This window comes from Agelaius phoeniceus, chromosome 6 (genome assembly GCF_051311805.1).
Source record: "Agelaius phoeniceus isolate bAgePho1 chromosome 6, bAgePho1.hap1, whole genome shotgun sequence".
NCBI lineage: Eukaryota > Metazoa > Chordata > Aves > Passeriformes > Icteridae > Agelaius > Agelaius phoeniceus.
In genome coordinates this window covers 18,320,080-18,346,879 of record NC_135270.1, presented here as the reverse complement: position 1 = coordinate 18,346,879, position 26,800 = coordinate 18,320,080, and the positions used below count along the sequence as shown (strand labels likewise).

The 26,800-nt window shown below is 38.3% G+C and overlaps 1 protein-coding gene across 1 annotated transcript; it reads right to left on the bottom strand.

The window, feature by feature from the left end:
- Positions 1-583: 583 nt before the first annotated feature.
- LOC129121690 (mucin-6) lies at positions 584-26,800 on the bottom strand. Its single transcript, XM_077180552.1, has 31 exons — positions 26,758-26,800; positions 24,276-24,516; positions 23,535-23,661; positions 22,325-22,412; positions 21,837-21,946; positions 20,663-20,870; positions 19,756-19,878; positions 18,970-19,090; positions 18,528-18,666; positions 18,265-18,369; positions 17,854-17,926; positions 17,451-17,588; positions 16,451-16,612; positions 15,878-15,972; positions 15,088-15,220; positions 14,192-14,441; positions 12,990-13,042; positions 12,758-12,867; positions 11,857-12,008; positions 10,949-11,090; positions 10,370-10,480; positions 9,816-10,001; positions 9,176-9,415; positions 8,583-8,739; positions 7,724-7,867; positions 7,141-7,203; positions 4,821-4,991; positions 3,472-3,750; positions 2,791-2,832; positions 2,344-2,577; positions 584-1,165 (listed from the first exon to the last, which is right to left on the bottom strand). The coding sequence occupies exons 1-31, from the start codon at positions 26,798-26,800 to the stop codon at positions 678-680; spliced, it is 4,728 nt and encodes a 1,575-aa protein (XP_077036667.1). The 3' UTR covers positions 584-677.

Genomic DNA, 26,800 nt, shown 5'->3' with positions numbered 1-26,800 from the left:
GGAAGTGGTGGCAGTGGATGGCAGCCGGGTGCTGAGCGGGCTGCTGGGGGCAGGTGGAGAGCTGGGATGTGGAGAGGCTGTTTCCAGAGGCACTTCTGTGCTGCTTGGTGGGCTGGCTCCTGTGGAGACAGAGGTCTTGGAGATGCTGCTGATGGAGGTGGCAGCTGTGGTCTTGTGCGTGGTCACATGTGGCCCGATGTGTGGCACAGTTGACTGTTCATGAGTGAAGGCTGCCAGGAGGGAGCACATGTCAGTTGTGGATGAGGGCATAATGGATAGACAAATGTGGTCACTGTAGCTCCGGACTGGGAGCACAAACATCAACAACTTCAGCATGTTACACTGAGCATTTATCAGATAGAGGGGCTTGGGACCAAGGCCTCTGCCTTATAGCTGCCCTCTTTTTTTTATCCTAAAACGGGAGATAAATTACATGCTGCTTTCCAACAGCCATGATGCCTCTTCCTCTTTCGGGAAGCGGACCCTGTGTGGACGTGCAGGCCTCCCAAGGAATAGGAGCACATTAAAGATTGCCCACTTCAGAACTGACATGGTGGCCAGTGTGGGAGTGACTGGAGGCCCAGGGCAGTACCAAATGACAACCACATCACACTGCTGATTCAAAAAGAATTTAGAATGGAGAGCAAATTTAGAGAAAATATGCAAGTAGTGTGCACTCATGGAAATGAAAAAGAGAAAAGGGAGAGCACGCAGAAGTAGAAGGACAGGTAAGAGAGAGCCTTACCAGGATGTGAGGAGCTGAGCCATGTTGAGGACACAGTTGAGGAGGGAGAAGAAGCAGGTGATGGCAGCGTGCTGGTTTTGGCTGTGGTGGGAGCAGAGGACTCTGTGACAGGAGACTCCTTTGCAGCACTGGTTGTTGGGGAAGAAGCCCTGGGCCTCAGGGTTGTAGGTGTGGGCCTGGGGCTGGTGCTGGGAGCTGCTGTGGAGGAGGCTGTGGAAGTGGTGGCAGTGGATGGCAGCCGGGTGCTGAGCGGGCTGCTGGGGGCAGGTGGAGAGCTGGGATGTGGAGAGGCTGTTTCCAGAGGCACTTCTGTGGAGACAGAGGTCTTGGAGGTGCTGCTGATGGAGGTGGCAGCTGTGGTCTTGTGTGTTGTCACCGGTGGCCCGATGTGTGGCACAGTTGACTGTTCATGGGTGAAGGCTGCCAGGAGGGAAGCACAGGTCATTGGTATGTTGCTGGCTAATGGAAAGTTGGGTGATGTTGACTCTTCTGTTTTGAAGGTTTTGTGCTCAGTTATGGGCCAGGATGGGAGGCCTGGTTCCCACTAAATCTGGTTGGTTTTGGGTTGGGGTTTTTTTTCAGTTAATAAAAGTGTCCATTATCCTAAATATGTTCTATCCTGTCCTGCTTCTCTTTCATAAGTACTTTCTGTTGACTATTTTGAAGGTTGACCTCTAGCAAGTTATCTCATCTCCTTCTTCCTCAAACAGCTGAGTGGGGAAGAGGTATCACTTGTTTACAAGCCAGTTTAAAACTGGCTTGCTGCAGACTTCTCTGGGAGGGATCTGTGGGAGGGCCATGGCTAGTGAAGGGATATGGATGCACTGGCCAGGGATGACTCTTATCTCTTTCATGACCAGAGCACTCACCTGGTACTACTTTAGTAGTTGGTGTCTTAGCTCTGGTTGGCTCTCTTGCTACAAAGAAAGGGATGAGAGAAAAGAATGATTGAGTCTTGGGAAGGATTCTAGGCAAAGCATGTTGTGGCATCTCCCCATAGGAGGATCAGTACTAAGACAAATCTGGCACATGGGTCTAAGTGAGAGAACTTTAGCCTGGAGTTGAGTGTACACTTTCTTGCCCACCCTCCACTGGTGACTCTTGCACTCAGGGTCAGATTGGTCCATGAGGTCATATTTGTTGAATGGCACTTTTCATGGATGCGCCAGGGCCTAGGCATCCTTTGGCTGGAGACGATGCCTTGGGTTATGCCTCTCACTCAAAACTGTCCTGAGCTGTGTTTCCAGTTTCCCTGCCTTTTGTTCACCCTGCCACACTGTGCATTCTCAGGGCAGCACTGTAAGAAGAGAGAGGTGTTTTAGCTTGTATCTGATTGGTAGCTGTAGGGCTCATGGATGCCTGAACCCTCAATAGAGGCCTGTGCCACAGAGCCAAAGCCCTGAAGCTGCAGGAAGAAGGATACAGTCAGGGTCATGTGTGAGTCAGCCCCAGCACCTGCTGGTGTCCCGTGGCAATAGCAGGGGCAATTGAGAATGAGCACCAAAACTGAAGCATTTGTGGGACATGCTGCTTAGAAGAGAAGGGTGGGAGCTGGAAGGAGCAGGCAGAGCAGCAAGAAGGGCAGGAGGGAGCCTTACCAGGATATGATGTTCCCAGCTGAGTTGAGGAGAGGGAAGAAGCAGATGAGGCTGAAGTGACGGGCAAAGAGCTGGAGCTTGGAAATGTCCTTGTCAGCGGAACTTCTGGGCTGGTGGCAGGGCTGGTCTCTCTCGGGACAGAGGTGCTGCTGGTGGATGTGGCAGGGGTGGTCTGTGTCTGTGTCATGAGGTGCTGCACAGGCTGAGTCAAGGTTGTTCTTAAGTGGGTGACAACTGCAGAGAGAAAAGCACAAGTTGATTTAGGGTGGGTCTGACAATTTGACATCCCCTGCCTTTTTCTGAAGTTCCTGAGGAAAGAAGGCATATTGGATGCACATGTTTCCCCTCCCAAGTATTCCAAACTGGGCAAGACCATCATCTGGAAAAGCTGAGGTAAGTGAAGCAGAGTTTTAGGCCAAGGGCATCTCTCTAGTCCCTTTTACTCACCTTCTGGGTAGTGCAGAGTGGTTGCTTCGGTTCCCTCACTCTCTGTGGTGAAAGAATGAATATTAATAATGGTTGGGAGCTGGTAAGGTTCCTAGAGGAAACTGTAATTGCTTGCACAAGAAGACCAATATATATACACCCCAACAGCACTTTGTGTGAAAAACCTGGATTTGGGAAAGAGTGTACAGATGCCCTCCCACTACAGTAGACTTCCCACCACACAGTGTCCCAGCCTGTCAGCTGCTAATGTAACAATTCATGTTGTCAAACAGCCTCAGAGGACACTGTCCTTGTTTGTATATTGAGTGACAGACATTCAAAAAGGTTAATATTTTGGGGGGAGTATTTCTTACTATGAAATATATGGGGGTGGGAGAATGTATAATCTGTGGTCTGTGAGTTTTCAAGAACTTGCTTTGACGCATAGAGAGATTTTGTCTAAATTTGGAGGAACTGTTGAAGAGAAATTTTAGCTTTAACATCATATTTGGAGGTCAGATGCTTGCTCCATTGGCAAGATAAATTTCCATTTTATTCACATTTCTTGTCCATGTCCTTTCCTTTCTGTTAGCAATGTTAAGACCACTAGTAAGAATGCTTGGCTTTTTTTATAAGGAGTATATTGACATATGGCTTGTGAGTGATGGCTTCACCTGACAGATGTAAGAAAGTGCTATTTACCTGCTGTTGTTAGTTTAGGCTGGCTGAAAGTTGTGCTCTGAGTTGAGGTTTGAGTAGGTATTGAGGAGGTTGCCAATTCCGTTTTGGTGGTGGTCTTGAAGGGTGGTGAGGTGACCCCTGCTTGTTCTGTCTCAGTTGAAGTAGCAGTTGATGAGGCAGAAGGTGATGAGGGAACAGACTTTGGTGTAGTGGCCATGGTTCTTTTCATTGAGGTAGTTATGGAAGGGGTAGTGATGGTTGTAGTCATGTTTGGTGTGGTAAAAATTGATGTCGTATGTTCTTTTGTAGTAAAGGTAAAAATATAATGTGAGTAACCAATTCATAGAAAAATTAAAACCAGATAAATTATAAAGATATTAATATTTTAGAGATAATTCTTTATTTTTCAAATATTTTCAGTATGACAGTTGTATTCATGTTCTCATAAGCTTACCAAATATTTCTGAGCTTATATTTGTTTTCAATTGTCTCATGTCTATTTCTGTTCTAATTTTCTGTATTTTTCTGTATTAGGTTTGTTTAATATATAAGTAGTTATCTTTGTTGTCACTTTGGCTAAAGTCCATATGGGCTTTGTCCATTGGCTTTTATTATGTTCCAAATCAGCCACACTTGCAGCTTTATGCAATTTGTATTGAAAAGCTAAATAACATCATACTATAGACTGCCCTTGCCTCAGTGCAAAAATCATCTGTCACAATGTCAGCTTTCGTGTGTTTTGACTCCTTTGGGACCTGTTTTTACCTCTGCTTTCCCTGGCAGCCATGGTCCAAGATTGTTTATTGGCTAAAGTGCATGTTGGTATGAAGCTAAATGAGGCTCCACAAGCCACAGAATCAGAAAGTAATTTATGCTGGCAGAGTCATCCTCCAGAGAACAGGACTTTAGAAGCCTGGACAAAGATGCTACACTGATACCTGTGTGACTTTGCTTTGGGGCTTGCTTCCATTATTTAGAGTCAATAGATTGGGTGCTCCTTGAACTCCATAAATGAACCAGTGGAAAAGAGGCTCAAGCTGAGCTAATAAATCCAACTGGACCTGGGCTTGCTCACTGCTTATAGAACTTCTAATTGTCTTTCTCAGATGACTACTCAGTTTTTGGTTGCATTTTTAACCTAATGCCTATATCCTATATCTTTTTATGCACTTTCAATCTACACTTCTGAACATTTCTGGTTTACAAACTCCTTTCTGGAAGCCTGCTTTGCCTGCTTCATGATTTGGAGTCTAATGTTTGGATGTTGTGTGAATTTGAAATGCATTCCTAGGAATGGTATCTCAATGATGTACAGAGGTTTAGAACAAGCTTATAATAATTTATTTTAGACAATAACACTAAAAACCTACCAGTAGTTGACTTTATTGTGACAAGAGGTTGTGTGGGTGAAGTTCTTGGAACTGTAATTTTTGCAGTTATTGTTGGATTTGTAGTCTCAGGTGATACAGTTGTTGCAGAAGAAGTACTAGGTACTGTTGGAAGTGTGCTTGTGGTAGAGCTTCCTGTTACTTTAGGCTGCACTGTTGTTACTAAGAGAAAAAAAATCAAAATTAAAAGATGAGAAGTAGTCCTCAATGATCTATTGATAACATATGTATATTAATGGAATTTTTCTAAAGTAAAACAAGTGTTTTTATAGCTATTAGCAGTAGCTACTATTAAAACCCATTACCTTTTAAATTAAACCTTGAAGAGCTGTTATCCATTGCTTCCTTTGCTATTATGTGCAGTGAATACCATTAAACAGGTATTCTTGGAAATGCTTTATACCTTTTTCTTGACTTTAAAGTGAATCTCGCATAAACCCTTGTTCCTATCAGCAGAGATGGAACAATATTCCAATCTTATATCAAAGAGTATCCATAATTTTATTATTCACACAACCCACAGTATAAAGTTTTCCAATACCATCTGTCTTCAGGGAAATTAATGGAATTTCTAACAAATTTAAGATCAAGATCTGTAGATTCCTTTCCTGTATCAGGCTATAGGGATTTGGTATAGTCAGTCACACATTTCCATAAAGACTTTCTTCAATTGTTGAAGTGTTACATGGCCAGTCCCTGGTAAGATTTGGCATAAGTTTATGTGAGATCCTTTTCATCATAGAATGACTTGGGTTGGCTTAGACCATTAAAGATAATCTAATCCACTCCCTCTGCAATGAGCAGAGATGTCTTCAACTAGATCAAGTTGCTCAAATGCCCCTCCAGCCTTAATTGAATGCTTCCAGGTAAGGGGATTCAACAGTCTTTCTGGGCAACATCTTCCAGTGTTTTACCAGCCTCATCATAAACAATTTCTTCCTTATATCTAGTCTGAATTTTCCCTCTTCTGATTAAAACCATTACCCCTTGTCCCATCAGAACAGGCCCTACTTAAAAAGTCTGTCTCCATCTTTCTTATAAGCCCCATTCTAGTATTGAATAGCCGCAAAGAGATCTCCATGGACCTTTCTCCTCCCCATGCTGAACAACCCCAGATCTCAGCCTTTTCTCACAGGAGAGGTGTTCCAGCCCTCTGGTCATTTTTATGGCCCTCCTCTGTCTTTCTTGAATTAAAGACTGGACAGAGCATTCCAGCTGGGCTGTCATCAGAGCAGAGGGGCACAATGCCCTCTCTTGCCCTGCTGGCTATGCAGCCTTTGATGCTGCCCAGGATATTATGGTACGAGGACATTTTTTAACATTTCACCTTATGCATGTGAAACTGATAATGCAGCTATATCACACAAAAAAGAACATTACTGATTTCATAAACACTTATCAGGACATAATATCAGTGTGTAAGTTACACAATTGGTCAACTGTGTAAACTAACCTGGTGAAGGTGAAGATGGTTCGGGTGTGGTGGTAACATTTACTTGTCCTGTTACATAAAGGCAAAACAGATTATATTTGTGAATAAAAACATATTAAAATATCCCAGATAAGGTATATCTCAATGGATTGGATTCCAAGAACTGTGCTAATTACTGAGCTATTCCTGAAAGTATTTATTCTTACATATTTCAGTGGTCAAAATCACATCAAAGAACTTAATTACAAAGATATCAATACATCTCATTATTATAATGAACACTAGTAAGTTTTTCCTATCTTTGTTATGACTTTTATGGCTAAGGGCACCTCAGTTTTCAGGGATAGTGGAACATAGTTTTGTATGTAAGGGAGATCACTAGCTGAGATCCTGGTTACCCAAGACAGAATTTTGTTTGAGAATTTTGTTCTTAAGGTTTTTTTTACATCTGCATGAAAATCCAAACTGTCCAGCTAGAGTCTATCCAAAACCTGATTTATTAAGATAGGTTTTCATGGAAATAAGACATATGGTAATAAACCTCAAGTTAATTTAAAAAAAAATATCTAGAAAGATATTTATTGAGTCCAGTAGCTAAATCTGCTCTTCTGCTACACATTTCCCTTTTTTTCCTGTGAAATGTGTTGAATACCTCTGAGACTCACAGCTCTGCTGGGCCTGTGACTCACACAGATTAGAACACCAATACTGTATTTTACAAGCAGCGTAGTAATGGGTTTATTTTGAAAGGAAGTTGTGTTTAGATGAACACTCATTTATGGAGAGATACTAGAAAAATATCTTCTCTGAGTCTGTGCCAAAGTTGTAGGATGGTTTTCAAGTTACTGTGGACAAAGAAATGCTGCTTACCACATGGCATGCACCTTTCTTCTTCGTGGTCAAAGTATTCATCATGAGAGCAGTTGTAACAGCCTGAAGAAAGGGGAAGAGAAGTTTGTTTTACATTTCTCAGAGAAAGGCATTTAATTTACACTATTTATAATTGAATATATTATATATCTGTTACTAAAAAATAGTATCTAGTTCAGCATCACCTATTCAGGTAAGTATTTCCAATGTTATCCTCAGAAGGAGGTTTTGTCTATGTAGGAATTTGTTTAGTTTCTCCAGCTATATCCATTTGTTTAATAAAAATACTAATTTCTCTCTCCACATTTTCTTTCCTAAGTACAGTGCATTCATTGATCTGGTGCAAGTCAGAATTTCTCTTCCAGACAGGCTGAGCTTGATATAAAGCTAAATTTAGTACATCTACTGAGTTGATTATGTATTTAAAACACTACTAGTAAGGGAAATATCAGCAAAACTTCTTCAAAAATAACATCAATTAGATTATCATTATTTAACTGTGGCATGACTGATAAAAAGAAAACCAACAGCACTGAAACAATTATGTTACTGTTTCCTGGTTTACAGTAGTAGAGATTATTACCTTCAATATTGACATATTTGTAGTTTTGATTTGGACAGTTACAAGGCCTGTAGTGCCAGGTGCATTTGTCATCGTTGTAGCCACGGGAAAAAGCATCATCAATTCCTTTTCTTTTATGAGAATTGTAATACTCACAATAGACAGCTAAAGAAAGGACAAGCAAGAGAGAAGATTTTTGTTTTTCAAATTAATGGCATGATACTTCCAAAGTACTAGAAGGAAGACAAAATCAATTAACAGTTGGAATAAAAAAACCTTCACTGCAGTGATTAGCTTCTGATGTAAATATGTATTTTAACTCACAGAAGTCAGATTCTTTTTTGCAAGTTCAGTGTGATGACATTTCCACAACTTTTCATACACAATATATTGAAATGTGGAAAGAAATCATCAAAGATGACAACTCTAACATTGATTTATAGCATGTTCATCCTCTTTTTTCCTTTGTATTTGCTGTTTTGGAACACCTTGATGTCATTTTCCTGTTTTACAGTGTTCCAGCCAACACAGCTGTCTACATTCCCTTGACATCCACACAGAAATTGATTTCACCACAGCTCAAATGAAACATATTTTTTTACAATTTCATGCTTTCTCTGCTGGCAAACTCACAGTGCACTATACACTGATAGCAGAAGAAACAATCTGCTTTCTGTGAGCACATTATTTTCTCTCTCATTATTCCATGGTAAAAAGAATTAAAATATTTTGGTAAAGTAGAGATTTCAAAACCCAGGTGACTGAGGTTAACTCTTTGCCACGGACAAAATGCAAACTTGGAGGTAGTTATTACTAAGTTGCCAATATACTGACAATAAAATCTCTTAAACCTGTTTAAGGAGAGCTTAAGGAAACTCACGACAGAACTCGGGGGTCCTCCAGTCAATGCAGATGCCCTTTTCCAAGCATGCCATGGCATAGACTGCGATGGCGTCACACATGCACTGGCAGTCCCCTCCAATGTCACACCCACAGGAGTCTCGGACACAGGCCTCGTAGTAGGGCATCCGATTCACCTGCATGGCAAAAGGAAGGGATTCATTTTCCAAGATTATTCTGTGCCTATTATACTCTATGTATATGCATAGCCACTGCAGCATTAGCCACATTTCTCACATTTCTCACTGGTTTTCACCACCTGAAAATGCATTGATCAATATCAGGCATCACCAACAGACTGACTAATTCCTGATTCTTAAGTCTTCATTCATTTTTTTGCTCTTGTAGTTTTAGCTAATCAGTTAATGGCATACATAGCCATCTGTGTTCACAAAAGGGTTGGTGAAGTGGAAATAAAAAAAAGAAAATTAACATAAATGTGAGCCATAAGCATTTTTATATGTATTTTGTTGAAACATTTTACCAAACAGAAAATCACCTGTTGAAGCGTGAGCATTTGGAAGAATACAGATTATGCCTATAAATAAAAAAAAAAAGCAAATAAATTCTCACCTTATTGTGACAGGCAGAAAAAACATGGCTGTTGATGATGGAACATGTCTTTTCTGCCCATGCTTTACGATAAGGGTTCTTGCTACAGGGGTCCACTACAAAGTACACATCCCCACAGAGAGGATTCTCTTTCCAAGAGTTGACGAATTCCAGCTCGTTTGATGCCACGTACTTGCTTCGAGTTTCAAAGTCATCCTTCATGTTGCCATTATAGTTACCACACAAACCACAGATGGTTTCCTAGATTCAATGAAAGCACCAATATCAATTCAGCAAGTTACAGTTCTCACCTCTCCTTTTGGTCACTGACTGTTTCCTGTGCTTTAGGAGTGAATGTCATCTACAAATACTCTCTCATAACGTACTTGTGCATGGGTTTCTCCTCTAAACTGTAAACTGTCACCAAATTCAAACATGCAGTTACATAAATTACAAACAGCTCAGAAATTTCCTGAATGCAGTATAGAAATCCCTTAAAAGTTGGCCTCTTGTGAAGATCTCTGCTGTTTTGGAGATAATGATAAAAATGAATTGTTGGTAGCATTTCTGGAAAACCTTTGCCATCACAGAGATTCAAGGCAACCATGATCAAATGTTCAATTTGAATGGAGGGACACTTTAAGGAAATTATTTGCAATACCTGTGTTTCTCTGGAGATCTTGATGAAGAAGTTCATGTGCTTATTCCAAATAAGAGTCATGTTGTATTTTCCTGGGATAATGATGTCAAACATCAGGTGAAGGGCATTCTTTTTCACTTTGTATCTTATACCAGGATTTTCCCCAGAAATAGCAAAGGTTTCATCTCTCAGTATAATTGTCAGATTCTGGAAGAAAATTTATTTGGAAGTCACAACTTACCAAGTTTCAGTATTTTCCTTGCTGAAGTTCAGCTGCTGTGATACTGCAGCAGGAAAACAGTTTTTTTTTGATTGAGCAATTCACTGCAGAGTAAACTTAAAAATTTCCTGGCTTCTACATAGACAAGATTCTTGAAGAATGAAACACAACATGAGAATTTTAAAAACCCAAACAAACAGCTATGGCATTTCCTACTAAAACCAAGGCTCTAGGTTTAGCACATAGATCTTGTAAGTGAAATTTTCTCTTAAGATACAGCTAAAGCTTCCAAAAACTGAAGAAAACCTGTTCTTAAAATCTATTCAGTTCGATAATGGCAGAAAGAAGAGCTTACCCCAAGGTAAATGCTGATGGATCTGGAGCACGTAACTCCTGATTTCCCACAGATGACATTCTCAGTAACAATTTTGAAAGATGAAATGGGTCTGTTAACACTGCAGCCATCCTAAAAAAAAAACCCCAAAACAAACCACAAGAAGCACAAAGGCTCAGTAGACTGTGCCTGAAGTCTTCCAACTTAAAACGTTAAAGTATAAGAAAATTCAGGATGCTTAAAATGTTATGAGTAATTCTGTTTTGGGAGGCAATGACCTCTCCTTTGCTGGTGAAACTTATGTAACTTCCCTAAAAGACATATTTATCTTGTACAGAATACAATGACTGTTTAAACATATTTTTTAAAAACCTAAAATTTGTTATAATTGCATGAAAATCACGTTTTTTTAGAAGCAAAATATTTTCATTCTAACCATTGAAATAAACATAATATATAGAAACTCAGTAAGTGGTTATAAAGATTCAAAGTGCTGTATTGTTTATTGATGCATCCTAGCACATTTTTATTAGTCTCTTAAATTCAGCTATTTCTTGATGCTGAGATTGCTGCTGCAATAACCAGAAGGAAGCAGGTTACCATAGCTAATATGTATTCACAGTTGCCATCAAACACAAAACGCTGTCCATCAAAGGTGGTGATGTGGCCTTCTCCATATAGATTACAGGTGGAGGAACACCTTGTTTTCTGAACACATTTCCATTTGCCTTTTGTGCAAGTGCTGGGAGTGAGAACAGAAACCACGCTCAGATTTCAAAGAAATGCCATCGTCACCTGCTTATTTTTATACATATCCACTTTTATCAATAACATGTTCAATTAATTAACTTATGTATACTGAGGCCAAGTTACGGTTAATATAAGAACCAGAATTAAAATTTATGGACTGCCTAGAGAATGAATTAATAATAAAGATGAAACCTTTTTGTACTTTTGTACTTATTGTATTTTTGTACTTTTTTCATTAAAGAAATAGTATATAAAACCCATTTATTTTTGCTCTTAATGAGATCAGAAATCACTGCTCTGTGTAGTTTGGGGAGTGTTTTTTTTTTAATAATAGATTAGTAACTGGAAAGGGAATAAAGTACTTTGAGAATGCTGCTAAAGAGATGGGAATCTTTTTGGCAATGGTTGCTTTTATCTACAGAAAAGAAAGATAGATTTTGCCTTCATCTTTACTTAAATGGGTTGTTAATAATACTTGACTTTATATAATTTACAGTCACAGGTCCTACTGATGCCTTTATTCCTGAACATACATAAGGCAGAAATTATCCCTGAAGCTGCTACAGTGACTCTTACCCATACATACATTATCAAATGTTAAGCTTCTCTCTCTTGTTAATCCCTGTACTCTGTCATGGTATTTCTTCCTTTCAGCTGTAGCCATTTCCTACTCTCCAGTCAGTTAAACACTTATTTTTATGTGACTGTACACTTCAGTGAAACAGAGAATCTGCACTGAAAAACCCTGTGATTCTTACCAGATCTCACATTCTGTCTGGATTTGTTCACCTCTTCCATAAGCAAGGCCACCATATTCACATGGACACTCCTCAGCTGGCACACACCCGCCATCGAGATTTTCATAGAGGCCATCAGCACAGACGCAGCCTGATTCACACTTTGTGGGTATCTGGGAAAGGCCAACAGATTGCAAAACAAAAAGAAAAGAATGTAAGATGCATTTTATCCTGGATGCGAATGGTGCCAAGAGTTAACCTGTGCTAGGTTCTGTTTGGGCTTGATTTTAGTTTTGTGATGTTCCTTGTATTAATATGCTGTCAGTTGAACTAGTTTCACTGAAGCTGTAACTTAGACTTGTGGTCTGAGATACTAAACCTACCTGAAGACTCTGAAAAACTTATTTTCCATCACTACCAGTCTTTCAAAAACAGTACAACAGAATATTCTTCATATCAAGGAAGCTTATTACAATTTTTCCAATTTGTCTGTTTCCTTAATATAAGAAAACCCTATCAGGACAGCCCAGATCTTCACCTAGCCCAGGTCTCCTGCATTCTGTGATCAAAAGCAGCAAAGAGTTGAGAAAAAATAGAACAGGAAGCATAAACCCCTTATTTCCTTTCACATGGAGTCACAGCTTATGGAGTACCTGAGCCAGAGATTATATATGGAGTTAAGCATCCTTAATGGATTTTTATTCTAATATAATTTAATTCATTATTTCATGCAATTAATTTCTTTAATCACTTCTTAAATATGTGAACAATTTTTCTGTCCACAGCCTGATATTTAACTGCATCATGTAAAATAAAATAATTCCTTTAATTTCACTAGAAGCAATGTAGTCTAGTTCTAAGTAACAACTAGAACATTCTACCTCTCTCAAAAGGATAAATATCCCAGAGTTGTGAAACTCACACATTCAATTCCAGTAGCTAGCATTTGACAGGTAGGGGCACATGCAGCTCCATACTTGTTTTCTAAATTGTCAGAACATGATATGTATTTCTTAGGAGCTTTGCAGTTTTCTAGGAAAAAGGAAGAAAAATTAACATTGAGGAGAAATTAACATAGAAGAGAACAGTGAAGTAGTAAATTTACAAAATAAAGGACAGAAAATGTTTCCAAGTAAACAATATCAGACTCATACCTGCAGGATTTTGAGGTTTGCCTGTGCAACTTAGCCTCCCATTAACACAGTAGCTAGGAAGAAAAAGAAAAATCAATGAAAATCTCTTCTAAGAAAGAAATTTTGATTTTTTGCAAAATTGTTTTATTAAAAATGTTTCACTCATGTTACTACCTCCTTCCCATCCTTTGAAGTGGAATATGAGTCTTGAACTTGCCTCTTCACTTTTTGTACTTTAAAGTAACATCATTTTGGAAAGTGAATGCCTGTTATCACTAGTAGGCAATTGCCACTAGGAGGATGGCCTATCAAGTTATTCCAGAAGTTTGTCTGGAATATAGCTAAGTGCTGTTGACAAAATCTCCTAGTAGGAATAATCAGATCTCAGCTATTATTTTTTATTTTTCTTTGTAACATTTCCAAGCTGAAGGTAAGTAAAATGTTTTCTGCTCAGTTAGAATATCTATAGTTTAGAAAAGGGCAAAAAAGTTGTCTTGAAAAATAAATTTATGCTATTAAAAATAAAGGAGACTGTACTGGTTTGGGCTGGAATGGAGTTAATTTTCTTTTTAGCAGCTCAGTGGTGCTATGTTTTGGATTTGTGACCAAAATGTTGTTGGTAACACAATGTTGTTTTAGCTGGTGCTGAACAGTGTCCCAGCATTCTTTCTCCTCAGGCTGCCCTGCCAGGGAGGAGGCTGAGAAGCAAAGTGTTTTCATTCTGAGCAGAAACTGGGAGGGGACACAGCCAGGAGAGCTGACCCCACTGACCAAAGAAAGATTCCATACTATACCACCTCAAGCTCAGCAATAAAAACTCAGGTAAAGAAGGAAGAAGGAGGGATGTTCTGAGTTACAGCATTCATCTTCCCAGCAAACCATTATGCATGGCAAATTCATGTTTTCCTGGAAACATCTGAATGGCTGTGGGCTGACAGGAAGTTCTGAATCAATTCCTTAGCTTTGATTGTTCATGCTGCTTTGCTTTTAAATAAGCTTTTTGCTTTTTATTCATAAAGAAATTTAGTAAACTGTCTACCCACCTCTACCCATTATCTCTACCCATAAGATTTCTTGCTGTTGTCCTGATTCTCCTCCACATCCTGCTGGAGTAAGTAGCTGTGTGATGCTTGTCTGCTTACTGCAGTTGACCCTTGACAGAGACATGAAGACCCCCTCATCTCTGTTTTCACTTTGTTCTCCTTTAAACTTGACACACTTACCAGGTGATCCCACCAGTCATTGTTGACTGGTCAGGCAGGATGTACTTTCTGTCCTCTAAGTAGCAAGGACAATGAGATTTACGAACACACTCATTCTTGTGGTTCAGGTACGTTCCTTTAGGACACTGGCAGCCTTCAATAGGAATATCAGTTGGATGGCATTCCAGGGCTCGGTTGGAGAGTGACAAGCATGTCCTGTCACATGCCTGAGTGTTGTAGCTGAATGTTTGATTGCCAGTGCAAGTAATGGCTATAAAACAAGACAAGAGCGTATGTTAAACTTCATTTACTGATTGTCTTCCTTGTAAAAGATAATGTCCTTTTGCTTATTATGTGCTGCTTATTTTGTGCCAGTAGTTTCATTGCTTAATGCTTCCAGCTGCTTCTCTTCCTGTGGATGTGGAGCTCTAGCAAAACATGTTGCAGACCAAGACTTAACAGCAAACTATGCAGCTGCTCAGACGTTTCATGCAGGTAAAATACCTTACAGCTTTTTTGTGAATCTTGGAATTTAATAACACAAAGGGAAGCTTAGCAGAAATATCAATGTATTTTTGAGTAACAGTGAAACCCATGCCTGTGTCTGAGTTTCAAAATTATAAAATAAAATCTGTAGAGAGTTTTCCCTAGTTCTTCCCCATTTTACAGGATAGCTTTATTTTTCTGGCTATTCTATACCTTAATTATCAAGTCCTGGAAGTATCCACACGCTCACCTTAAAGCATATGAATAATCTTTTTTCATATAGTCTTGAAATAACAACCCTGTTGAGACAGACACTGGAAAGGTATCTAATAGTTGGATATTTGTTACCCAATTGCAGGTCTTCTTTCTGATCACTATTTTCTCATTACTCATCTGATGGCAGACCACTAAGAGCTGGTTCAGGTACTCACTGCAATTGTCCATACTGCTCCTCCAGTTCTCAAGGATTAAACCCATGGAGCTGCATGCTCGTGCATATGATCCCAGAGCAGAACAGATATAAGGAAAGGTCTCTTCATAATTACAGGCTTGGTAGACACATCTCTGAAACCCAACACACAGAGAGTACTTTGTTACTTGGGGACCAGACATTGGAAGTGCTAAAACCTGAAGGTATTTGAAAGACATGTGGATGTGACATTTAGGGACGTGGTGTAGTGGTGGACTTGGCATTGTTGTATTTATGGTTGGACTCAATGATTTCAAAAATCTTTCCCAACCAATATGATTCTATGCTGAAATACAGAACTAAGTCACACAAGATACATATTACTGCATAACTAAAACTCATGGAAAATATCTGAGTAATTGCATTGCTGATGTAAATAAAATATACTTAGTACCCTAAAAAATGCCTTTGTTCATTTGCTGCTTCTCATTTTTAATATTCAAAATGTTTTGTGTAGATTGACAAGTATACTAAACTAAATTATGCACATGGTAAAATCGACACGTTGCACAGTTAAAGTTGTTGTCATGGACAACTGCAGCATGAGCAAAAATATTTTCTGATTCACAGGGATGGGACTGGTGCCTGTGACCAAACAGACTTTCAGTGTGATGGAGACATAATTTTCAAAACCACACCTGTTCCTAAACTTCTCTGCATTGCTGATTCAATGCGTGGGACACCGTATATGAGTCCAATCTGATTTATATTTGGACTCCCTCTGTACAACATCCACCATAACAACTTCATACCTTGTAGAAAGGAATAGGGTTCACCACAGCATGGCATTTCTCAAACACTGTACCCTTCTTGGTCAGAACGGAGCAATGAGTCTCAGCAGATATTTCTAATGAAAGTAAACAATAAACATTAAAAAGGGAAAGTTAGGGGGAAAAATGGAAAAGGAAATTTTCAAAAATTTGGTGTTTTAGGTGAACTTTCAGCAATGATGCACTGAACAATAGGACAATTACCTAGCTTGTTAGCTTTCAGACTCTATTCTTGTACAAGTAGCTCAGTAGAGATTTTTTTTTTTTCACAATTTATTTTTTTTAAGACCAATAGCAACAGAGAGTTGGGAAGACAAAACCTGGATTTCAGTCTCAGTACTGCTGAGCAAACCTAAGACACTTGTGGACATTGCAGTTTCACTAGACAGATCAAACCACTCTCATTCAGCATCTCAATCCCAGATCTGAATTTGTGAGGTTCAGTCCTCTCAGTCTGTGTTTCTGTGCAGCTCTCTCATTTCCCTGGTATGGGCTTATGGAAGTGTCAGACAACGCCAGCTGGAGAGATCAGTTACCACAGCATCATGCACTTACTGTTCAGTTGGCTCAAAGCACAAGGGTCAGTCTCTCTCTCTAAGGCAGGATGGCAATTTCCTGCCCTCCAGGAATCTACAAACAGGGAGGCTGTCCCTTCAGTGATATCCATGCTAGTCATGAAGTCATCTGTAGTGTCTCCATTGTAGTTGCCACACAAACCTGACAACATCAGAAATGCAAGGGATGGCGGAAATTAAAGAATGTGTGCACAGTGGCCTATGTTTCATTCTATAACAGTGAGACAATTGATTCAAAAGCTCTACATAGAGTCTCAATGACTACTCAGGTCAAGTAGCCAGAGAATGTTGATTATGTACACATTCAGTCACTGAGCCTCTGCCTCCTCAAGTTAAGAGTGTCAGCTTCTAATCAATGACAAAATCATAGAGAAGTTATTGTCTTTTTTTTCAGAAAAAAAGTGGTTTTAAATAATGTAAAAAAGAAAGGCCATGAAAAGCTTTTGAAGTTGCATGTTTTCTTATGTATATTAAATGCATAATGACAAAGAATATGCATTTAGGCTTTTGTAAAAGCCAAAGCCTCTCTGTAATTCCCCATAATCAGAATGCAAAATACGCTTGTGTAGCTAATGTTGCTGTGCAATAAACATCCCCATCTGGTGATTACCAGCTCAGAAGCTTTTAGATTCTTAGGCTCATTGTGTTTACAGTGGTCGTGCACTACATTCAAAGAACTTTGTGATCCAAGATGCAGAGACCACACAGACTTATTTGTTGCTCCTTCATTGTGTAGTATAGCACATATTGAAAAAGGCACACATAAAATACAGAACAGCATTGTGTTATGTATGAAAAATGCGACACCTTTAGTTTCTTTGATTCATTTTAAAGTTATTAGTGAAAAATCAATTCAGTTTCCAATGTATTTTTTTGCTTTGACTCTGGAGAAGAAAACTGATTTCCTAAGAGATGAATACTAAGTTATCAAAATTATACTCCCTACATTTCCTCTTTTGCAAGGGGACTTGTTTACTTACCTAGTGTTCTGCCTTTGAATTGTGATCCAACTTTCACATAGGCCTGGAACACAGGTGATGTTTGAACTGCAAGTTCCAGCCCAAAGTTTGTATTCATCTGAACGTACATGGAGGACTGTCTGAAAACAGTGATGTCTCCTGAAGGAATAAGCACGTTTAAAAATAGAGATGTTGGTGATACTGCAAGGTAACGATTTTAACACATATATAAATGTTCTAGCACTCTGTCTACAACTCTTCTCCCACATACAACTCTCCACAGAGGAACAGATGTAGCAGGAGAGACTTTAACCTTCCTCTAAAACCCCTGGTATTAGCAATTGAAAGATTGTGAAAGATGCTGGGTTGTGTAAAAACAGACAATTTAATTTGGATAAAACTTATATTCCCCCTTTTTCTTTACCTGATCTGTAAGGCAGCCGCTTGAGTTCATCATCATCAGTAAGGAGATCATTCTGAGAAATCACAATTTTGTCCTGTAAGAAGAGAACATGGAACCAGAAGTAACTATCTTTACAGATGGTATTTATATGTTAAATTAAGCAACTGTACTGTCGATGATCTATGTAAAAGAAAAAATTAATTCAAGCATTTTCTCACACTATAACATGCTGCTCTTAGCTTTCACTCTGAAAATACCTTCCTGAGTTGATGTAGCAACTGAGATTTTTACTGTGTATACATGAGCAGAAACGTATCTTTAGTATTTATCATCCATAATTTTTAAGTTCAAGCTACCAGCAATGACTTTGAGCACTTATTTTGCTAATCTAGTGATAAAATCCTGGATGGAACCTGTGAAGGGAATACCTACCTTTGCAGACTGGTAAATTATAGCACTAAGTGAGGTCTCAGAATGAGAATAACCAGTCTTTTCATACACAGCCATTAGGGTTCCATTGTGTGGCAGGCTGGAACTCTGGAGGGAAATGGAAAAGAGAAGTAAAAAGAGAAGCCATGTCAGTATAACAATGATTTGTAGAATAAATGTGTATCTTATGAAGTCCTCAGTTTGTGTTCCAAAAGGAAACCAAATACTGACTAAAATATATCCATCTGATATTCTGTTGAAATTACCTTCATAAGAACATAAGTGCAAACCCCGTGGAATCGATATGGCCTTGAATCAAACGTGGTAACAAAGGAGCCTCCTTCCAGTGAACACCTTCCAGGGCAGGGCAAGTCTTTGCAGTTCCACTGACCCATCACACATTTACTGCAGAAAACAAGAAATTCTCTTCTTCATGCTCTAAAAGCTCGGCTACTTCCTAGCAATGAAATATGTTGTTTTTATCACTTATCTCCTTTTGTTTTCTATGCTTTGATTTTCTTTGTCTACATGTATCAGTTGAGGTTGCTCATCTTAATTCAAAGTTGCTAAACTCTTTTACGGATTGTCAGTAAACTTTCCAAAACTGTGAAAGGAGCTGCCCTTTGAAAAATTCTTTAAGGCAAAATTTTCCAATGGTCTGGTAAAGGTACTTTTTATTCTCTCATGGAAGTATCTGTTGCTACTCACCAGGTCCTACAAGCTGCTTTCATTGTCTCACCAGGAGCATATGTTTTCCCATTCAGTGTACATGGACACTGGCTGATGTGAACACATGTCCGATTCTTCGAGATATCATCAAGAACAGTTCCTGCCAAAGAAGATAAACAAAACATTTTTCTCCATCCTCACTAGCACTACAGTAATTATGGCTTGAGTGATTTCTGAAATTAGCCTGAGAATGCTATTCTTGCACAGCCAGTGTCCATACTCCGAGATGTAACACGCAGGATATTTTCTCCTAATTAAAATGAAACTGAATATTCACAAGTGACAACAGCTTTTGACTACTTTGTCATATGAAAGTAAAGTCAATTGTCCTATTTTGAAATGCAAATGATAGGATTAATCAAAATTTCTGTAATGAGTTAATCTTGAATTATTTTAAAGGGAATTTACAAAATTCCCATAATACTGCAGAAATACTCTGAAGCATGCTACCTCTTCCTAGTGTCTGATCAATGTATATTTAAGTAAAGAACTTTAAGCAGATGGCATATCTTTCTCTCATCACAAACCATGGTCTTGTGAGGAAAATGTATTCATACCTCTGTTCTTGTGAAGAGTGACCATCCATCTTGAAGGACCACAATTACTCAAGACTCCAGTTACATTATGTTACCTGAGAAAGAGCAGTTCTAGCAGCACAATGCCCTGAAATGCACAGCTAGTTCATTATTAAGCAGTCCATTCCACTTGACTGGATATGTGCAAAAAACATTTGTGTGATCCATTAAGAATATGATGAAATGATACCTTCTGGACAAAAGCAGCCATAGGTACAGTGACTGGAACAGCTGTACTCTGGGTTGGAACAGGTTTTAATACACGGAGAACCACATTCCTCATAGATTTGGTTTGCAGAACATTTTCCCACAGCTGCAACAAACAGTGGGAGTGTTAAGATTTTGAAAGTGTAAACATAGAATATTTCACCTGCTACCTAGCAAGGAAAAGACCTTCTGATTTCTGACACTAACATTCTTTTGTCCTGCCTCAATATTAATTTCTTCATTTGAGTACTCTTTATTCATATATCATCATACATTCATTCTGGCTTTCTTTAATTTTTCTTGCCCAAAAAATTGGAAACATTTTTTCAGAAGCTTGGAGAATGGCAAACAGGCCATACTGCAGCCTAATGAAGTACCAAAAATCAGATTTTCTGTAGTACTTCAAGGTTTTGCTTCCAAGCAGTCATTGTAAATAAGAACATCTGAAAAAGGACTACTGAAAATCATCTTTTAATAAAAGGAGCTATGACAATTATTAGCAAAAAGGTTCAAAGACTTTGGGGGCTATTGAAAAGTGCTCTCTCTTCATTGGCTAATTTTCCAAGTACAGTAATAAGAAAACTGTTCTTAGAACAAGCAGCCCCCTCCTGTAGGAAGTTTGAGAAGTTAAACAGTTTTCACTTGGTGGATGTTTATCTGCTTTATTGTCACTGATCTAGACATAGGAGCTATGTTTTGAGCTTCCTTCTTTGAGGTTTCCCTGCTCTCCTTACAGCTTTATCAAAGAACACTGTTCTCTGTAGAAAATAATTTGTTTGATTAAAGACGGTAGAGATTCTTTAAAATATTCCAGTTATTATCCTTATCCCTCTATTTAAGACACAGGAAAGTTAAGCACAGTCTCTCATGAATAAACCATTTGAACTTACAGCAGAACTTTTCAGTTCTCCAGTTGAACACCATTTGGTGGGACATGGCACATTGCCTGGAATATTCTGACAGTGTAGAGCAAGTGCAGTTGTTTTGTCCTGGCTCACTGCAGTCCTGCATATCAAGCTGGCAACGAATGACAAACCTATCCTTGGGCACACTGCAGGTTGGTGACACCAAATTAAGTAGCTGAGAGCAGATCATAGCCTGAATAAAAAGAGAAAGAATATTGTTCCTGGTGGTGTTTCCTTCATATGAAAACCACAGTGGAATAACACTGCTAGTTATTCCTAGTAATATGCCAGATTTTCTTGTTACTTTGTTTGCTTTTCCCCCCAGAGTTTTATAATGGATATTTGACTTAAAATGCATGAAAAATTCACAGATAGAAAGGAATATAAATTCATTGTACAATAGAAAGAACTTGATATATTGAAATAATTCCACTTCTCATTATCTTGAAAATTAATTCACTTTCTGTGCCATCAGCCCCCCTAAAAATGGCTGAGAACATTACACACAGGAAATGTGTTGTGTCTCATGCCAAACATGACACAACATGTTCCGTGAAAAACATCCCAGATGAGAAGATCACAAAATTCATTCCTCTTGGAGCACACACTTGGTGCATTTCTGTTTTCTGCATGTTTGTGTTTCCTATCATGTGCCTACTGCAGTGTAAGGTCTCAAAGGTTCTCAGGCACACTGATTTTCTTTTCACTTAGAACTGTGATAGCTGTTGATGGTGGTTGTCCCTGTTATCAGTGCTGTTATCTGGCAACATGTCGTAGGCATTGTGAATATCTTCAAATCTGTACAGCTTATAGTATCAGGTCTCCAGGTGTTAGATAAAAAGTTCTTAAAGCTTTACTGGTTTCCATTAATTTCCTGTGATAACCTGCCTGGAATCCCAAAAAGTTCTGAGCTAAATGCTGGTTGATTTTTATGAGTGATTTAAATCTAGCCTCAAAATTGCCTGCGGCCTTTTGTTCAAATGTGGTTTTAATGCAAAGAACTCCTTTTCTTTCTCATATCATGCTATACAGATGTTGACTGTACCCATTTTCATGGAAGTAATTTTTATGAAACCACTGCCCCTCTGTTGTTGATTTCTATTTATCTTGCCCCCTGCTAAGAATTATGCTGCAGAGAAGCCAAGAAGATCTTTCTTACATATTTTTTGTGAGGAACAGCAGAAATTGGTATCTCCTCAGACAGGCAGATCTCTGATGGATCATCCATTTTTTGTAATGCAGCAAATTTATATGTATCCAGCAATTTACCTGGAAATTAAAGGGTTATAATTTGTCAGGAAAAAGACTGCATTGATTTGATGTAGCAAAACTCAGATTTTACTCTTTGACTGTTAAATGTCCTACTAGTTAATTTTCCCAATGATAACAACTGCCTCTTGTGGAAGTCAGGAGAGTGTGATCCTTACCACCTGTTTCTAAAAGAGAAGAGTCCTTATCACTTGTGTGAGGAACCCATTGTATTATGCTTATAGCAGATAACAGAGTGTAGCATAATCATAGGAGTTGGCACCCCATGGGACTGCTTTACTCAATTCTGATACGCAGCAATGCTATCACAGTATTCAATTTTCACCTTGACTCACTTTAACTCATTCTCCTCCTTTCTGAAATGTCCTTGTCTCTTACCTTCACGGACAAATTCATTCAATTCATAACCATCATAGTTCCCACACATTCCACATGTTTTCCCCATGTATTTTTTTTCAGCCAAAACCTAAAATAAAAAAGAACAAAATATTTTAAAGGATCACCCTAAGTAAAATTATCTATACAGCAATACCTTTCTCAAACAAATTCACTGCAAGCACTCAATTAAAAGTTATTCTTCTCATTAATTTCAGTGACTTTTTGAAGAAGAATTTTGTATACAGTGAAGTCTTTTCCCAATAGGCAAATAGTGATTTTTTAAAATTAGTATTTAATAAAAAGAATAAGATTTGAAGACACAGGGAATTGAGGGGGGATAACATTCTAAGGATCCAGGAAAAAAAGAAAATAATGTTGAAGCCTTGCTAATATCTCTGTTGACAGAGCACAAATTTCAGGTTTCTTCTCTTAAGAAACTTAAGGTTACAGGAAGAAAATCTATTTTCAGAAGAAGGTGATTCAGTTCTCTGTTGTTCTGGAGACTAAAATGGTAGTATTACTACTGGCTACAAACAATGAATTACTATGAAAATCCTAGATCAGAGAAATAAAACTATATTCTTTGTACAGTCAGATTAACCCAACGCTATCATTTTCTCTTGTGATATCTTATCTCATGTGATAATAATGCTGATAAATCTCCCAGACAATTTTCTACATTTCCTTGTTTTAGCAAACTTAATCAATTCAGAATTCAGTGTCTTTTGTGGTAATAATATCAAGGTCACACTGAGAAAATGCATTGGGGATTTTGAAAGGAAAACGTGAGAAGATTCTGAAAAAGGAAAGAGAAAAGAAACTGGTAGAAGCATTCGATATTTGAAACCAAAAGATGTCCCAGGGAAGCCCAATAAAAAAGTCGAAACTATGGCATACAGTATTAAGTTCTACACAACTTTAAACATCTCTTAAGAAAAAGATTGCAGCTGCTGGAACACCCTGAGGAAAGATTAAAATGTGTGCAAGTATCCACAAATCTCAGCACTGGTGGCTTTAGCTAACTACGAATGCTGCAAGGGAAAATAATATGCAAAGCTGATTATTTCAAGAGGAATGGATAAAACAGGAAAAGAATAAATATCAAAATAGTAAATACTTGCAAAAGCACCCAGTAAGTTCAGAGAGTTCTTGCCATTCCAGTAAATCAGTGACAATTTTCTTCTCTGCTCTATGAGAACATTTTACTAACCATGAGGTAGTCATCATTGTTCCACATGACCACCAGCTCCATCTCCATCAGCTTGGCTACCAGGCGGATGTTGCGTCCATAAGGTGCTATTTGGATTCCATTGCTGGTGTAAGGCAACTGAATGACACTGAAATAAGGGGAGAAGAGAAAACCAACCTCATAGAAAGATTATGCAGGTATTAGTTATTTATTTTGGATATGATACATACCCAGTCTGAGTACTTGCAGCAACATAAAACAGAATTTTTTTCCTTTTTAACTGTGACATTTCAAAACACATGAAAGTTTGCTGATTGAAAATCCACATGAGCTGTTTCATAGTAGGATCACCAAAAAATGGGTTGCAGTGATTCTACTACTGACAATGTTTGCACAGGACTTGGCATCTTCACTTGGCTTGGTTTTATTAGAGCACAGTTATTTGTTTCAAGAACCATGAAGCTGATGTGGTGAAACTAACACTGATTCTCCTGAGGAGAGTCTATGGCATTTTAATATAAGAATTATGACTGAAAATTGACAAGATCAGAGAAACCTATAAAGGGAATGTTGTAGAGTATGAGTGCTTGATGGGAAGCAATGGGAGTAGAGTTCAGTTAGGTGTGTTAACTTTAGTAATTTGTTAATTCATTTTTGACACAAAGCAGTCATCAGTGAACGTGCTATATAACTCCCTGCACCTGTTATGTAACTCCCTGCCTTCTCTAAACACTTCACGCCCCATTCATGGCAGAATCTTACCCAACACTCCTGATAGAAATGCTGCCTTTTTCAACTATGACAACAGAAGGTCCAAGCTCAATAATGATCCTTGCAATTTTTTTGTCCAGCCCACGACGGAACTGAATGTTGAAGTCTGGGCTGGTCTCATCACATACAGTTGCAAAGATGTAGTTGCAAGTCCCACTGAAGTCATACTGGTATTTATCAAAGGTTGAAAAATGCCCTCCTCCCCAGGTAGAACAGGAATCCTTGCTCAAAACTACAAAAGAGAAAGAAACATGGATTTAGCATATTTGCTCATTCTAATTAGCATTTCAAATAAAATACTGGACAAGGTAATAAGTTTCTGCTCAGATTAATTCTGTAAACAACATTCTAGCCCTCTGTTTGTTTTTTTTTATTCTTTTGTAATCTCAAAATTTTATCTCAAGTCAGAAAGTGAAACAATATTAGGAGTGAGAGCAATATTCTCATTTACTGTAAGCAGAGGAGAATTCCCTAACTTCCTAGATTAGGAAAAGCCCTTGCAACTCCTAAGGGTAATATAAAGATTTCCCTTTTTATTCCAGTCTGCTAGATCTGTTTGCAAAGGAGACAGCTTGCTACTGGACAGAGCCTTAACATCTCAGGCACAGCATTTACCAAGCTATGGCATTACCCTATCATGATTAACCGCATAGTCAATCACCAGATATCCAAAGACAGTCTTCAAAGCCCAGCTTGTAATTCCTCACTCTCTCAACTGTCTATTTGTGTGATGAAGTTCCAGCCATTTTTATAAATATATGGATTGTTTTAATCAGTTTTAATTTTTAAGAAGTAGTCTGGAATGTTCATCTGAACAGACAGATGTTCATATGTGGAAATGAGTCAAAAAAAAAGAGATACAACTCCAGCTGTTAGATAGATCTCCACCTACTTACAGCATTTGAACAGTCCCTCTGAACTGATAATTTTATTGAAGTACCTAAAATCATGTCCTCAGTTTTGCATTTCCAGACTTAAGATTGTTACTTTCATTCTTTAATTATTTCTGCTTATGTTATCATATGAAGCTCAGGTATCTTAGCATATATTTTAGAGTTACAAAGTATCAGATAAGTCTATCAAAGTCTACATGCAGTTTATATTTATTGTTTTAAAGCCAAAACATCTCTTTTAACTGTAGAGAAGAGATCAAATAACTGCAGAATGCTACTGGTTTTATCCAGGTCATGCAGAAAATACTGTTTCCCAATGAGCAGTTACCTGTTGGCAAAAAGTACTCCTCTTCCACACTTCTGTTGTGTCCTGAAGGTCTGACTGGAAAATAGGAATTGTCTGATTGTTATCATTGATCCTTCATGCCCAAGTCCAGCTAGTTTAATATACTGTGCCTGAGTGATACTGACCACCAAACCCCAGAGTGTGACAAGGAATGATTACCCAGGGCTGCACAATGGTCAGAGTGCAAGAGGTGCCCCTTTCAATAAACACAGGAGCATGGTCACTGTATTTGTTTTTATTTAAATCTTATCAAAGAAAAATAACAAATGGGAATGTCAATAACTCAAGCAAGTTTAAATCCAGATTATGTGTTTGTCTTTTGAGTTCAGCTTTTACTAAATAAAATCTAGAGATTTTCTTTTAATTAGTCTATGTCCATGCTCTACTGTTTCTCTTGCTGTAAGAACATAGAGCAGACAGAGATGAGTTCCTGAATATTTGAGAATTTTTTGTCAGATTAAAAGTCTTTCAGCTATTTTTACTTTACAGATGAACTCCATGTAGCTTCTCCATTCTTATACTGAATGAGAATTCTCCTAATTCAAGCCATTTTCAGTTTCTTCTGCCTAAATAAATGCGTATTATAATACATTTTCATTTTATATAATTATTTTTCTTCTATACCTCCACATTTACCCCAAATGGGATAAAGAATTTAATTTGGCCACTGGAATGCAACAAGCTTTGGAGTACAGAGAATTGATTTCTAATGATATGCAGAAGCAAAGCATATTTTACTGTAAAACCTTAAAAATATTAATTACTAGGTAGATTGTCTGTAAATAGACTAGGATAGAAACAAATTCAGAATATTAGGACTTGTGTCCTTACTTATTTTAGAAAGGATCTTGTGAAAATTTTGTGTTTTCAGAAGGGTCATAGCCTTCTGTATCCTGTAGCAGAGTAACATCATATCCCATAACATATATCATGTTTGCATGATGACATTCATTCCTTCTTGCCATGGACATGGAAAACTAAATGACTATTGAATTAAATTCAAATTTAGAAGTCAGTGCCTCACATTTCTTCAGAAAAGGACATGTGAAAAATGTTGGTTCTGCCTAAGGGTTGATGTAGCTCTGTATTTTATTTCCAGCAGTGACCATTAACAGCTTGCCCGAGGGAAGACTACCATCAGATCAGGCATTTATACTTCCACAGATATTCTCTCAGTCTCCAATTATTTTCAGTTCAGGGAATTATGTGAGGCTATTGAGATTTTTCTGATTACCACTCCCTTGTGCTCTGGCTTCCATGTCCTTGTCCACCATCAT